This window comes from Apteryx rowi, unplaced genomic scaffold, assembly GCF_003343035.1.
Source record: "Apteryx rowi isolate R43461 unplaced genomic scaffold, aptRow1 scaffold_591, whole genome shotgun sequence".
Lineage (NCBI taxonomy): Eukaryota > Metazoa > Chordata > Aves > Apterygiformes > Apterygidae > Apteryx > Apteryx rowi.
The window spans coordinates 223,090-235,956 of record NW_020450862.1 but is presented as its reverse complement, the minus strand read 5'-3'; the positions used below and the strand labels follow the sequence as shown (position 1 = coordinate 235,956).

General features: G+C 37.1%; 1 protein-coding gene across 21 annotated transcripts in view; it reads right to left on the bottom strand.

Moving 5' to 3' along the window:
- The window catches only part of VPS13B (vacuolar protein sorting 13 homolog B), a 438,137-nt gene that overhangs the window by 207,306 nt on the left and 217,964 nt on the right, over positions 1-12,867 (bottom strand). For all 21 annotated transcript variants that reach the window (XR_003256169.1, XM_026082771.1, XM_026082768.1 and 18 more), the window contains one exon: positions 8,465-8,671. Coding sequence is in view for 20 of the 21 variants with exons in the window: in XM_026082771.1 (XP_025938556.1) it covers positions 8,465-8,671 (207 nt within the window). In the remaining variant the exon portion in view is untranslated. The remainder of the gene's footprint in view (positions 1-8,464; positions 8,672-12,867) is intronic.

Genomic DNA, 12,867 nt, shown 5'->3' with positions numbered 1-12,867 from the left:
CCTCTCCATTCATTTTATAAAAAGAATTTTCCCTTCTGTTTTTAGAGCTGGAGCATTTCTGAAGTTCTTTTTGTACTGCTGGCATGCTTCATTTGCCAAACTGTAATTCACAAACTGTGCTGGAGGGAGGCGGGTGAGAGACGGTCTCCTCCCCCCCCACATACACACCCTCGCTCTCCCACTGGATGTGCTCCAAAATGCTTTTTGTATGAAAATCAATTTTGTTCTAAAATTTTGGCAGATCTCTACATTTCAGAATAGTTTAAAAAAGCAGAAAACAATAGCAAATTAAACTTAAAGGGTATATTTAACAGAAAATACATACTGTCACCATGGCAAGTTTTGCATTTTATAATTTGGATCTATATTTTCATAATTTAGTGGGTTCATATGTTTCATGCATTTTGTTAACTTTTTTTCCACAAAAGCTGTTTTTGTTTAGTGGTTTGAGGATATAGATAACTTTGTGCTGTAGAAAACTGAGGCAATCATTTTCCCACACTTTTCTTTAAGCTTATTTTTCTGAAAATATAAAATGACTATGCTTTTCAAAGAATCAGCCTGTTAATCATTTTGGCACAAGGTTACATGTAACAGCATTTGTGAGATCCTTGAAGAACTGCATTTATCTAGCATAAACCCAGAGACATATAAAAAGTGAAGTAACTCAGGAATGTGCAATCAAATTTAAAAGCAGCAAACACTGAATTTTAGGGAATGTGGCCCCTACCAACTTCCAAGTCTATTAAACCTATAAAGCTTACGAAAAAACAGAGTTACAGGTACAGACCCAGATGTATCATCAGAAACTGCTTCCTCTTTTTCTAAATACATAATGCTTTGGAAGAGGCAGTATATCTGATACGCAATAACCAAAAAATGCACAGGCGGAGAAGACAGACCAAGATGCTCGCAGTTTCCTCTACTGTTGCTGGAGCTCAGCTTGCTCTGGCATAAGTCCGGTTGTGTTTATGCTTATACTTGTGTGATTTGCAGATCCTTCTCACACTTAATTCCTATAGTATGTGGGTTGGCTTTATTAAAATCTACAGAAATAGCGTTTTAAGATGCAGGACAAAACTTCATTTAACACGCAAGTAAGGCTTACAGACACATATTTCTGGAAGCAAAGAGAAACACAAGACTTGAATTTCCAGATGTCAGATGGACACTGGCAATATAAAACACCACCACAGAAAAATAAGCATCTTTATCTCTAAAGCAAGCACCATGATCAGAAATAAAGGAACTGTGAATATCTGGACAGAGCTGGCACAACACAGGAATGTTTTCGCCGCAGAGTAGTTTGGGTGTTGGATGCCTGGCCTGGCAATTGGTAGGATTTTGGTGACTCTTCCATGACAGGGCCTGCAAGTCCTAGCCACAACCTCGCTCGACATGCGTAGCTGTGCTCCGCGATTTTATATGCGGGTTACTGGTATTGCGGATCCTGTGTTAAGCTGAGGCTTACAGAGACATCCTCAGCTGCGTGTAGCCACGCTAGCGGAAGGGGTTGTCCGCAAACATTCCCACCTGCTGGTCGCCAGGTCCTGGCCAGACATTGCTGGCTCCTCCTATCTCCTAGCTCAGCAGTTCAAATTGAACGCTCTCTAAATTGTTCCACCGACCTAACATACGTGAACAGCCGGACTGGCCCTGTCTCTGCGGCCGCAGCTGTACATGAGCTCCTCTGAAGGCTGAAATTGCCCTATGGCTGTCCTGTGGGAGGTGGGAAAGGAAGGGACTGCATTTCTTCTTAGCCTTCTGGTAGTGGTACGGTATCCAGAACCACTGAGCAGAGTCACAAGGAGTGAAAAAAATGATAATCTGCAGTAGCTGAAGTCATTTTTTTAAATAAGCTCAAAGCCTTAGAAAATTTTTGCACTGAATAACTACGAAACTGAAGTGAGAAGAGAGACTGTGCTCTTGTTTCTCATGCAGTTTCAATTTTCAGTCTGGATTTTCAGCACCCAGCGTGGTATTGTTAAATATGTTTATATATTAATTTTCTGCTCTGTTTCCAGATCTACAGAAAAATCAAGCCAGAGTCAGAAACACTGAACTATTTTCCCACAACTTCTCATGCCAAGTCCTAAAATATACAATTTAATTCTTTCACCAATTGTTGCAAATTGACCAATATACCAAGTTTATTTTTTTAGTAGAATTTATCTTTGTTCATCAGGAAGAACCAAACATACGAGGCCTTCATCCAAGGCCTGCCTAAAGCTCCGGGATGATCACAGTTTGGCCACACTACTGCTATGCCTTATCAAAATAACTTCTGCGTTCTTGCTCAATCACAGAGCTTCCCCAAGGACTAAACACTTCTACCACTGTTTGTACTTAAGTAAACAGTAACAAGTGGCCTGTTGTAGTCTGTACTACCTTTGCTCTTGCTGTTGCAAAGCCGGGGTGGTAAAAATGATTAACTGTTTCCAACCCCCCAGTACTTAAGCCTCTCACTCATGTTTCCCCAGCTGACTACCACCCAGACTGAAATTCAGGAAGCTAGGTAGCTTTATCTGCATATGACTGCGGTGCTCACTATCAACTTGTCAGCATGAAAAGAATTACACGCAGCTTAAAATATAAATCATCCGCAGATCATATAAACAAATTACTTCTTTTGCTTTTTAATACAAACAGTTCTGAGAATTTGCTTTCTTCCTATTCATTTATAGTAAGGCTGTCGCACTTGAAAGAAGCTTTAAAAATAATCATTTGTCTCCCACAGAACAGAATAGCACATTAACGGCAACATCTCTGAAGTTAAAAAAAAAAAAAAAAGTGTACCTATTGCAGGGAGGTATTTTTTGTTTGACAGACTTTAAGATTTCAAATATAAAAACTGTAGAAACATATAAACTAAACACAAACTCTGATAAACAAAACACAAACAAGATTTCTCAAACTCTTGGGAAACCTCTCTAAGTCAAACCTGTAGAAATACATACTATTACTCTATATACTTCATTGTTGGTAGTCTGCAATGATGACTACAAAAATATATAGCTGCATGCTGAAATCGTGGCTGATGCATTCCATTTTTATATATTACGTCCTCCATTTCTTGCATTAAAAACATTAGTGTTACAACAGTCTAAAAATAAGTTACAATTTACAAATATAGGCTGGTATTTTTCAAATCAAACAAAATGGATCTAGCTTTGTTCCCACTGACTTCATTGTGAGTAGAGTTAGGCCAATATTAACTACCCTGAAATTTCTAAAGATCAAACTATGAACTATGAGTATGCAATACTAGCATTTTAGAGAGTGTAAAGAAATTAAGCATACCATATTTAAAAAAATGAAAATAAAAGTATTTTTCAATTTTTAGAAAAAGTATTTGCAGGTTCTTTGCAGATCTGCGAGTATCATGACAGCAATCAAGCAAACGTTTGTTGGTATTAGCTCTCCCGGCCACTGAGTGCCTGCTCTAAAACTGCCTCCTGTGCTTTTATTGCTCCCTTGATGGAATTCAGACACTGTGGGAAAGGAAGGGAGTAGTTCAGTTCAAACCAGGAGCAAAACCACAGACAGGGATAAAACAGACTTAAGGTAAAAGGTGAAATGCTGCTCCAAACATCTCAGCTGTCTTCCCAAAGCTGCCTCCACCTTCCCTTTCCCCTCTCCCATTTGCGGAAAGAATGCCTTTTGCAGTCATCCTCCCCTTCCACGCAGCTTCACTTCTTTTCAGTTGTTCAACTTTCCCAAYGTCCCAGTTCCTACGATCTCAGTTTCTGTGAGGTATTAAAGATAACTTCTGCCTTCCCCTCCCCAAACACCACCCATCTCTCCCCATGACTCTCAGACTTCCTACATGAGCCTGAGGGGTGCTTGAAGAACACTATGACGTACGGAGCTGGTGGGCACTAGGTTCCTCTGAGCACCTACCTACCTCCTTTCCCACTTCTTGAAATTAAAATGATTTCTTCACAAGGTACTCTGAAAAATACTCAGCCCTCAACTGTACTTTGGCAGAAGGTAATACAATTTGGTTTCACAATACTAGCTTTGATTTCACCAGAGGGGCTCTTGCAAACAGAAACAGGCTCTCTAGATAAAAAGTCTCATGTCTAAGATAGATTGTTATATACAATGATCCATATTTGGATGAATTGTGGAGGACTAAATCTTCACACTAGACCCAGAAGAAAAACTTGGCCTTGCTGGCAAGAGTATAGTATAGCAGACTGACATCTGCAGCCCATTAGGCAATCTGACGGGTAGAACTAGCTGCTGTACTTCACAGGAGACAAACCAATAAAAAGTCTGTCTGCGTTTCTTGTCTACAAGGCCTGCTGACTTTCTTTGCCTACTTTTGGGGCGGGAGAGTAGCTGCACAGCATTTCCTCTCAGTATAGGTGCCTCTCAGATGCTCCCCTGCATCTATATGGGGAAACTGTGCATATTGAATATACTAAGGAAGTTACTTTTATTCAAATAGAGTCTGTATAGACTATGACTGAGGTTTCAGTAAAATAAAAGCGGTCCTAAGCGGCAGTTGGAGACAGCAGAAGGGATCAGATCCTCTCTCTCATCTTCAAATCCTACCCTCTACAGCTAAAGGAGAAGTAGGATTTTGTGATCACACAAACTATGGCAAAATTTTATTTTTTCTTTTGGTATGCTGATTGTAATTAAATCAGCAAGAGGAAACAGGAAACTAAGTGATTACTTATTCTCAGAGGACAAACAACTTTTACTGGTTAAAAAGAATGAGGGAGAACATTTCCTAGCTAACATTTCAATACATGTGTTTTTAAATTCTCAACAGTCCTTACCTTAAAGGACAGGTCAGCAACCATGTCATTGTAATGAAAACCTAGCTTGTACTTTGATACTAGGAAATATGTTGAATAAGTTCAGAGACAGCCACCAACCGCAGAAGAGAATGTGTTTTGGAGATACTGCCAACCATTATGTTAAAAATTATTTAATTTATATTGTCTCAAATAGTTTACTAGAAATGTGAGAAGAAAATATGGTTCCTTTTACTATTTCTCACTGGTTGGCCAAGGGTGTTTTTCCTCTTCCCCTTCCCCACCCCCAAGAGTACTACAACCTCCTTTTTCAACACGGACCTCAGGACTGTGCACGGTCTCAGGAGCAATGTTCATAGCTGCTTCTCACATAACAATCTGCACAAGTTCATTCATTGTACAGCTTCAAAACAGTTTGAGATTTATTATTATTTTTTATTTATGACTATCACTGAGCCAAAGATTTAAAAGAAAATGTCAGATAAACTGATCGCTGCATTGATTTAAAATGGTGATAGACAGCTTAATATCATTTTCCCTATGGTTTATTATTAACCCGTTTGGAACAGCTTACTTTGTTTATATAAACAAGAACACATGAACTTGGTCATCCTCCTAGGTAATTCATCTCACTCCAACTGGTAGCTTGACATAGATTTAGTTTTGAGAGAGAAGGAATAACTTTTTTTTTCCCCTCAGCCTTTAAATACAAGAAAGCATTAGGTCAAGACATTCTTTGATGTTACACCCCATAACAGTCAAATCATTTGGATGAATCCCCCACGAGGTATCAGAGTTCTTTTGCTCCTTACAGTCTCACTAGCTTTCAAGAAACTACCAGACTGATATTCAAGGTAAGGTCCAAGAATAAACAAGGACTCTCAAATTCCCAGAAATGACAGCACCCACAAAAAAATACAGCATTTTTGTAGCTACCAGTCTTACAGGAATCCAAACTCTGACTTGACTTCCCATGACAAAGATTCTCTCCATATCTTTTTTCAACCATAGTACTTCAAAACCCTTCCCTTTCTTTTCTTTACTGTTAATTAAAACACTCACACACCCTACATATTGTTTAGAATTTGTCTCAATAGACATAATATGCCCACCTACTTAACAAGAAATGGAACCCAATTTTCCTAACTACTGAGCAAAAAATATTACCCTCCTACTTGAATAACTCTGTCAATCTCTTCCTGAAACAATATCAGATCTCACCTTCTAATTCTCAGTTTCAATTGCTAACGAAGAACTTCCTGCAGTCTCATGTATCTAGCCATGTGTATGTTCTCCCACCTCAGTGTTGCCATTACAGCAATGAAATCTGCCTCAGGATGCTCTGCCATTTATGCACTTGCATCTTCCCCATGCTGGCTCTTCCTCGCCTTCCTGCTCCAGACAAGGCAGAGCACCTTGGGCTGAGAGCACGCACTGAGATGTTGGACGGGTTCGATTCCTCGCTCTTCCAGTGAGATGAACTATGGCTTTTTGCAAGCACTTTTTCCTGTTTGTACCTTTTCTCCCCTTTCATACCTTAAATAACAATATTGCCAGAGCAGGGTCAATTTTTTTAAATTTGTACTATCTAGCAAAATGATACATTTCTTTGAAAGCAATTTTCAAATATCAGTTGTAAAGTGCTGTCAATTCTAAGTCCCCTATTGTGAAAAAAATCCAATATTAATGCCATGTGTTTTAATATATTAACTTTCTATTCTAACAAGATTGAAATGATGATCTTAGCTTCAGAGAGGAAAATGCTCAACACAAATTCTAGTATTGTCCTTTGTTGGCTAACTCACCAAACTTCGTTAGGTCTATATTGCCAAAATAATCTTGGTAACGTATGGATTAAAACAACTACTGAATCAGTTTCAAGTAAGGCTCTAAGTACAGCATGTACTCTAAATACTGCTGTCTATATAGAGGGTCAAAACCAAATTGATACTTATAAAGTTGGTGGTTTCTGATTTTAATAAGAAAGGAATTTGTTGCCAGTAGGTGAACAAAATACTAGTTTTGGGGCCATAATGTCTTCTTACTGTTATTGCTTATCTTCAATTTGGTACCCGTGACTAGATTTTTCACAACAGAGATCACACAAACATATAGAACCACACCAAAACCCAGGCAAGTCAAATAATTTAGAAATGAGTATTTTAGTGAAATGACTTAACAATTGAAACTATCTCAAACACCTTTTAATGATTGTCACTTCTGTGTGTGTGTGTGTGTGTGTGTGTGTGTGTGTGTGTGTGTGTGTGATGCACACAGAAAGTAAGCAATGGCAATCACCAATTCAGTCTCTCCAAAACCTAGAATTAATACAAACTACGCATAGGGTTAAAGCAATCCTGGCCAAACGCTGAACTATTTAATTGCAGCCAGAGTTGCCAGTGCTCCATATTTGCCTGTGTCCCAGACCTGATCTACAACATGCTCCCAAATCAACAGGCTTGTCTGGAGAATGAAAACGAGTCTCTTCGGAGCAATGTCCCCACATTCTCATTGCTTTATGTTAAGACTCAAGCATTGCATATATATGATATAGTACTGGTATAGCCTCATCTTATGCATTTACCGATCTCTCCTGGAGCACAAGGAAGGCCAACTAATTAATCTAACTAATTAATCTAACTAGGAAGGTTGACAGGGACACTAAGAAAATCACAAATATGACGCCTATCCCGTTGCACAGCCTCTTGTGGCCACAGATTCCACTACATCAGCCACCTGGTGCCACCTAGCTAATGACTCGGAGATGAAGTTCAACACTGCTTTCCTGCTGATAAAGAACCAGGCTCCTCTCAGCAGTATGGCAAAGAAGCAGAACACCTTTCCGTGCCTCAAAATAGTATTTTACAGTTTTAGGCACATGTAGGGATTAAGATCAGTTACTAGTTTGCTCCAGTCAGTTACACAGTGCTGAAAATTATGGAAGCAGAAATAAAATACATAAAACCAAGTAGCCAATCTTTCTCATGTTGGAAGCTGCACACCGAAATCCACATGGGACTGAGTTACAAAAAATTCCTGAGACACTCGAGAGCTGGGAAAGGTGAAGGCCCAGAGCTACAGAAGTGGTTCAGAGATGGAGCATGACGACAGCAGGATGGAGCTGGGTGGGAGCATGCAACTGGGTGACCCCTGGCACCGGCCTCAGGACCTCCACTGTCCCCGTATCTCTCCCAGCTTGCCAATAGAGACTACACACACAGCAGCTCCAGACAGCACGGGCGTCCTACTGACTGGCTCCACATGACTGGCTGACCACCAAAGCTACTTTGGATGACTCACAAGCCACAAGCAGCACAAGTGCCACAGGCATTTCAAAACCACCAGTTACTACTCTTTCTTATAATTCTGGACTTGAAAACTGCCTTATACTTCTGGACTTGAAAACACTAGCTACAATTTTCTTACAGGAGTTATTATTAATTTGTTTCTAAGAGAAATGATCCAGACAAACAATAAACATAGGAGCACTACTGCAATCATTTTCTTTTTCTCCTTCCTCTCTTCCCCTCTTCCCCCAAATTGAGTAATACAATATCCGTCATCAGATGATCATGAGCAAAGATACTTTGTATAGGGACGCTACTACTCTTCCTTAATCCTTTTGATTCTTACTTGACTACACACCACATCTTGTAGGTCAGTATTCACATAACACATCTTTTAAGAAAGCCTACCTCTGTAGTGGTCCCAATGTCAGCAGATGGGCTGTATGTGCTGGTATCTGGTGGAGCTGTACCAACACTACTTTTAATTGGAGAGCTAGGAGGAACAGGTCCTGTCATGGGTTCAGTATGGACAGAAGATTGATAAAGAATTCCTTTCTTCTGAATTTTATTCCAAACTTTACTTGCAATCTCTGCCAGTTCATACAGAAGCTGCACCTAAAAGAAATGTTTTTTTTTTAAGATGAATTTTTCCATAATAAGGTAAAGGAAAATCATCAAAATCAAAGTCCTCCACTGAGACTTAAAATACAGCAGAACTGAGAGTCTCACATTGCAATTAAATTAATTAACAAGTTATGCTATAGTGATTTTGATCAGAAATCTGTGTTTCTCTCAACATATAGTATGTAGTTCATAAAAATATAACCAATAACCTGGTCTTGTAAAACTTTTACTAACACATTTTAACAGTAAAAAAAAAATCTAATATCTGGTATATTTCATATGTACGGATACTACAGTTTCTATTAAAATCCTCAAAAAAGGAAAATATGTAAAAATAAACATTATAAAATATTAAGAACGTAAAAATTACTCATTTTCAATAGTAATAAAATAGTGATCTCATGCAGCATATGTAACTGTTCTATGTAGTAGAAAGAACATCCACTATCAAACTCAATAGTTTCCTGGGATATGTCATACCAATATTCAGAAAACATACTGTTTAACTTGCACATTGTTTGACTCAGTTCTAAGATATTTACACAAGCTTTTGTAAATAAGCATTAATCATGGAATTTGTATGACAACATATTGCCATATACTGTATAAAACAAGCTCAGGGAAAACTGCAAACAATATATAAGCAGATCCACAGCTGGATACCATACCCAACTTGCCATTATAAAAAATGGAAATTCTCATATTTATAAAAACTTTAAGCCTCAGGACACATCTACTCTCTGAAGCTGGCTTCTTATGTGGGCAGAACAGATGCAGAAAAACACTGCTGTCAATCTACATTTGATATAAAACAGTACTTGATTTTGTGCGTGAGAATGTGTGATGAAGTCTCAAAGAACATGCTACAGTCCTTTCTTAAGAGGTGAGGTGCTGGAATTTTATAAAAACCTTCTTAATTCATCTTGGATTTTCTTTTGAAGTTTCAAGGCTTACACTGAGCAGGTCATATACTCTTGACAGAATTTTTTCTTACAGGAGATAAACCTCTCTATTTTTTTGTCTTCATGCATGAAGTAATCGACAGACAAACATTACTGCTAGTTGTTTCACTTACAGCAAAAACTTACTTTAGTTACACTTTAAAAGGGTTTGCGTCTGTAGTGCAGTGGTAGTCTTTAAATTATTAATTACAAACTTCCAGGTTTTCCTGAGCAACTAATAACGTCCATCTGATTGATTGAGTAGTATAATATTAATTGGTGCTGATACTTTGCTGGCAAAACAATCTCTAGAAAATTAATAGGATACGGGCACATATCCAAATCATAGATGCTTGCAACCTCCCCTCCATCAAAATATTTATTGGTCAAGAGACTAAAGGCTAATTTAAGCTATGCTTGTTCTAAGGAAGCAAGGCTTCCAAAAAGCCTTCCATTTAATTATGCCATGGTGCATAAAGGCACAAAGTAACATGAATGAAGAAATGATGCAACTTCTGTGTTTACATGCATGCTCATACACAAGCTGAAGAGGTACAGTAATACCTTAATACTTAATAATCCCCTACTGAAGAATTTGGACCTAAATATGATAGCAACAGTTGCAGTCATTAAAGTTAATAATTATTTATGTTTTCAGGGTTTTTTTTGTAATTCCCCAGGCTAGAATCTTTGCAGCCACTCTGAAAGAGCTGCTATTTCAGATAGCAATATCCATCTCTCTGAACAATGCCAGAAACCAGACAGCCAATTAGTATTAACCTAATAGTCTACCCTGCTCCAAAATTAGAGACAAAACAACATGGAGAACGTTCACTAAGAAAAATTACACACTTAACTAGAGGAAGATGATTTTCATGAAGACATGTTAAAGAGCAGAAAATACAAAAAAAAAAAAAAATCCAGCAAAACCTCCTAAAAGCATAAGTGAGACACATTTTTAGGTGTAAATAAACTTCAAAATCTTCAAAGGGGAGCTGAAGCTGTATCTTTGTTTTTTTAATATATTTCATTGTATTTCAATGGTTATTAATCATTAAAATGGAAGGATTTCTATTTATCATGCTGGTTACATTTTTTCAGGTGAGTAGCCTTCCTGTTCTGAAAATCCATTCCTGATTATATCAGAAGAGCTAACATAAGTGCAAGGTCTCCTTTTTTAGAATTATTTTTGAGCATAACAGTAAATATATGATTATTATTTTTAGTACCCTTTATTCAAAAGAAAAAAAAAAGTGTAACAAAGTATGAACAACACTGCCATTATTTGTTACAAAAATTTTCCCTCTCTCTACACTGCTTCCACTTCCTCCCCAGCAAAACCACACATAACTCAGTAAGACCTCACTGCCCACTTGGCAAAATCTGTACTTTCCAGAAAAATAGTAAAATCAATATGTTACAGTATTTTGTTTTCAAAAAATAACATTAACACAAAATTGAGAACAATACAATAAAAGGTGAAATCCTGACAATTTTGCATGCTGAAAGTATCTATTGATTTTAGAGGGGTAGGACCATCAGAACATGTTTTCATATTAAATCATAAGAGTTATATAGTGAAATACTTCACCTTTGTTACCATTTAACAAATTCACTAAGTATCACCTAATTTAAAGCTGTCATCTATAGACAAAATACAGTCTGTCATTCTAAAAAATCAAATTTCATAGTTACTCTATTGTGAATTTATAAATATCAGATGCTGTTTATGTAACTGTGTTTTCCGTCTTCTGTTCTTGAACATCTGGTAAAAAAATAAAATAAATAAAAGGCTCTTTTACTTTTTTTCCTTTTGCTTGAGCAAAGTAGGGAAAAAGGACAACTCCAGAAGCTTGCTAACTTGAATAATTTGTCTTTATCTTTTTGGTCATTATAATACTTCAATAAGTGAATAAAATCACAGTATACACATAGAGAAAAAATTTGGTCTGATATTCCACTGCACAAATTCATTGTAACATTTGAATATAGTCAGCATTTTGATTCACATGCAGCTTACAATCTGAATTTTTTAGTGGAAATATTTTCTTACAATTTGCAAAACAAACTATTGGATCACAATTTGTCTGGAAAGCTCCAAAAAAGTATTTTAGTTACTGTACTGTTTTTCCTTTTAATTTTGCAACTCAAATTCAGAAAAAGTTTCCCTTTAAAAAAATAATTCCATTTTGCTTATAAACTAATACTATCAATGTATCACATGTATTAACCATGATTAATATTTTTGGACATTAAAAAAAAATCAGAGTTGATCAAACTAGTTGCTGGAATTTCACTGAACATGTACCAATCAAATGTAACAAACTATTTTCCTATATGAATATCTAGGAAATATTTTCTAATTCTGTGGGTAGCTGCAATATCAATATGAATTCTTTACAGTTCTAAGAAAATTAATATAGAATAAGGCAGGACTCCACAGGCTGTGAAATTATAACACATGAATCTATTGAAAATTATGGAAATACCACAAGGTTGCAAAGTGAAGCTTTCAAAAGTCTTGAAATGTAAAAAGTAAAATTGTCAGCAAAATCATAATTCTGCCATTTCCTGCTCACACATTGAATGACATGACAACAACCTTTTATATGTGCAAGCACCCCAGTAATGCAGATTTACAAGCCTGAGTAGACTTTGTTGAGGCTGCTCAATTTTAAATTTTAATTTGCCATGTCCAGTGTGTAATCTCACACTAGCCAACCCTCTTACTACAGAGTTTGAGCGCACTTACTAGAGAAGACAATGACATATAGAAAATGACTCAAAACTAACTTGGATGGAGGGCAGTGAATGGGCAGGACACACACATTGATATGATAAAATAAAGAAATAGTTTCACAGTTTAAAACACTTGTTTCATTCATAGAACATGGAATAAGGCAAGGGAAAAATAACACGCGACTGAGAAATATATCGTAATGAGTACACACAAGGGACAACATTAAACTTACAGCAGCCACCTTAGCTTTAGCATTCTCAGACTTAGGTCATAGGTCCGTAAATCTTTTATAAATGTGATGCATTGTTTATGAGATAAAAGATACAATATTTTGTGTTCTTCTCTTTTCTTTCTATTAAATGAAGAAATAAATAGTCCATTTTGTCCGTCACGTCCTCTGAAGAATCCTACATACGGCTAATGCTTTGGAGCAAACAGCATATGAATGCTGTGCCTTATTCAGACCTAAGCAGATCTGTAATTCCCGAGAACAAGAGTGCTGTTTC